This window comes from Octodon degus, unplaced genomic scaffold (genome assembly GCF_000260255.1).
Source record: "Octodon degus isolate 3935 unplaced genomic scaffold, OctDeg1.0 scaffold00067, whole genome shotgun sequence".
NCBI lineage: Eukaryota > Metazoa > Chordata > Mammalia > Rodentia > Octodontidae > Octodon > Octodon degus.
The window spans coordinates 1,122,134-1,123,625 of record NW_004524643.1 but is presented as its reverse complement, the minus strand read 5'-3'; the positions used below and the strand labels follow the sequence as shown (position 1 = coordinate 1,123,625).

The 1,492-nt window shown below is 49.1% G+C and overlaps 1 protein-coding gene across 2 annotated transcripts in view; it reads left to right on the top strand.

The window, feature by feature from the left end:
• The first annotated feature begins 76 nt into the window (after nucleotides 1-76).
• Nucleotides 77-1,492, top strand: part of LOC101560485 (zinc finger protein 287) — a 210,923-nt gene continuing 209,507 nt past the window's right edge. For both annotated transcript variants that reach the window (XM_023719338.1, XM_004634856.3), the window contains exons 1-2: nucleotides 77-446; nucleotides 1,406-1,488. In XM_023719338.1, coding sequence (XP_023575106.1) covers nucleotides 392-446; nucleotides 1,406-1,488 — 138 coding nt within the window. In that variant the 5' untranslated portion in view covers nucleotides 77-391. The remainder of the gene's footprint in view (nucleotides 447-1,405; nucleotides 1,489-1,492) is intronic.

Here is a 1,492-nt window from a genome sequence, read left to right as displayed (position 1 = left end):
GCCGCGGGCCGGCGGGCGGGCGGGCGGGCGGGCGGAGCGGAGGGGGTCTGGGTGAGCGCGCAGAGCGCGGCGGGAACCGGCTGGGCGCATTTTGCTTGAGTGTAGTCCGGGAGCCTTCTCTTCAGAGAGTCGTTTTCTTCTCTCCGCTCTCCCGGGACAGCTCCGAACAACGGGAAGGACCGTTTCAGGGATGCTGTCCCCAGGTTTCCAAGCTGCCGCTCCCTAAGACCGAGGCAGGCTGCATGGTGAGGAAGAAACCCGATCCGACCTGAGCGAGACCTCTCCGCAGAGCCCGAGGAGGAGCGAAGGAAAGCGGCGTCCCGCCGCCTGGGACTTAGTGCTACTTCGCACGGAGGAGTCTGGACTGAGTGAGGAGCAGGGTCTTCGGAACATGGAGGAGGTGGTGATCGTGGAATCAGATTTGGTTCAGATGCCTGAGAAAAGAGGTAGAATTGCTCTAGTGTTGAACCTATGTCATAGAAAGGTGGGATTCTTCCTCCTAAAGGGAAAATGGTTGTCTAGGGACAGGCAGATGACTCTTATCAGAGAGGTGCTGTTTGTCTCCACAGTCTTGGAAATGGATGGATGCGGTCTGAATTGAGTTCGCTTCCACACAGACCCTCCATGCGCGTACACACACACACACACACACACACACACACTCACTCACTCTCCAGCCTGGTGCTGTAGAGCCTTCAAAACATTCCCCAAATATGAGCGAAATATTAAGCTTCTGAGGTGTGAGGCTAGGCGCAACTACTTTTCTCACGTTTTTTTCCTTACAAGTGATTATCTCGTCCTACTATCCTATCAGTGGGGTTTTGAATTAAGCCTTGTGGTTGACAAAGATGTGTGTACACACCTGTTATCCCACTGTGTATACTTACCCTATGATTTCAGTACAGTCCATGTTTAGTATACAGAGAAAACAGGCACAGAAGTCAGAGACAGACTTCTGGTACTACTAGACGGGTGTTTTTTAAAGTTTGGTCAGTGACCTTATGCTTCCGAATCCTCTCTGGGTTTTTTAGAATCTCTACTGCACCAAGACTCTACCAATAATAATTACTTTCAAGTAAGGTCCAGCTGGTTACATTTCACATAGGCTTTTAGAGTAATTTTGAGACCCATTGAGCCTAGTTCTGTACTATTTTTGTAGGTTAAACTGGGAAATTACTCAAATTTCTAGATCAGTGTGTCATCTTCCAGAACATGTTGATTGTAGCAACTGCATTTAAGTCCCAAGAACATTTTCCATAGTCCTGGGAGGTGATAAGTATTTGGGGCTCCCTTCAGTCTCAGAGATAGGAGAGAGTACATTTAAATGGTGGAGGGCCTGTTAAACTTGGAAGTCTGAGTAGCTACATAGGCATGGGTTCCATCATTATTGCTTTCTTGCCCTTAGCTCTTACATCTCAAAATTCCTCCCGAGAGAAAAACATGGAAGAGGGAGAAGAGGCAGCTTTGCATCTCATAGCCAGATCCCAGGTGA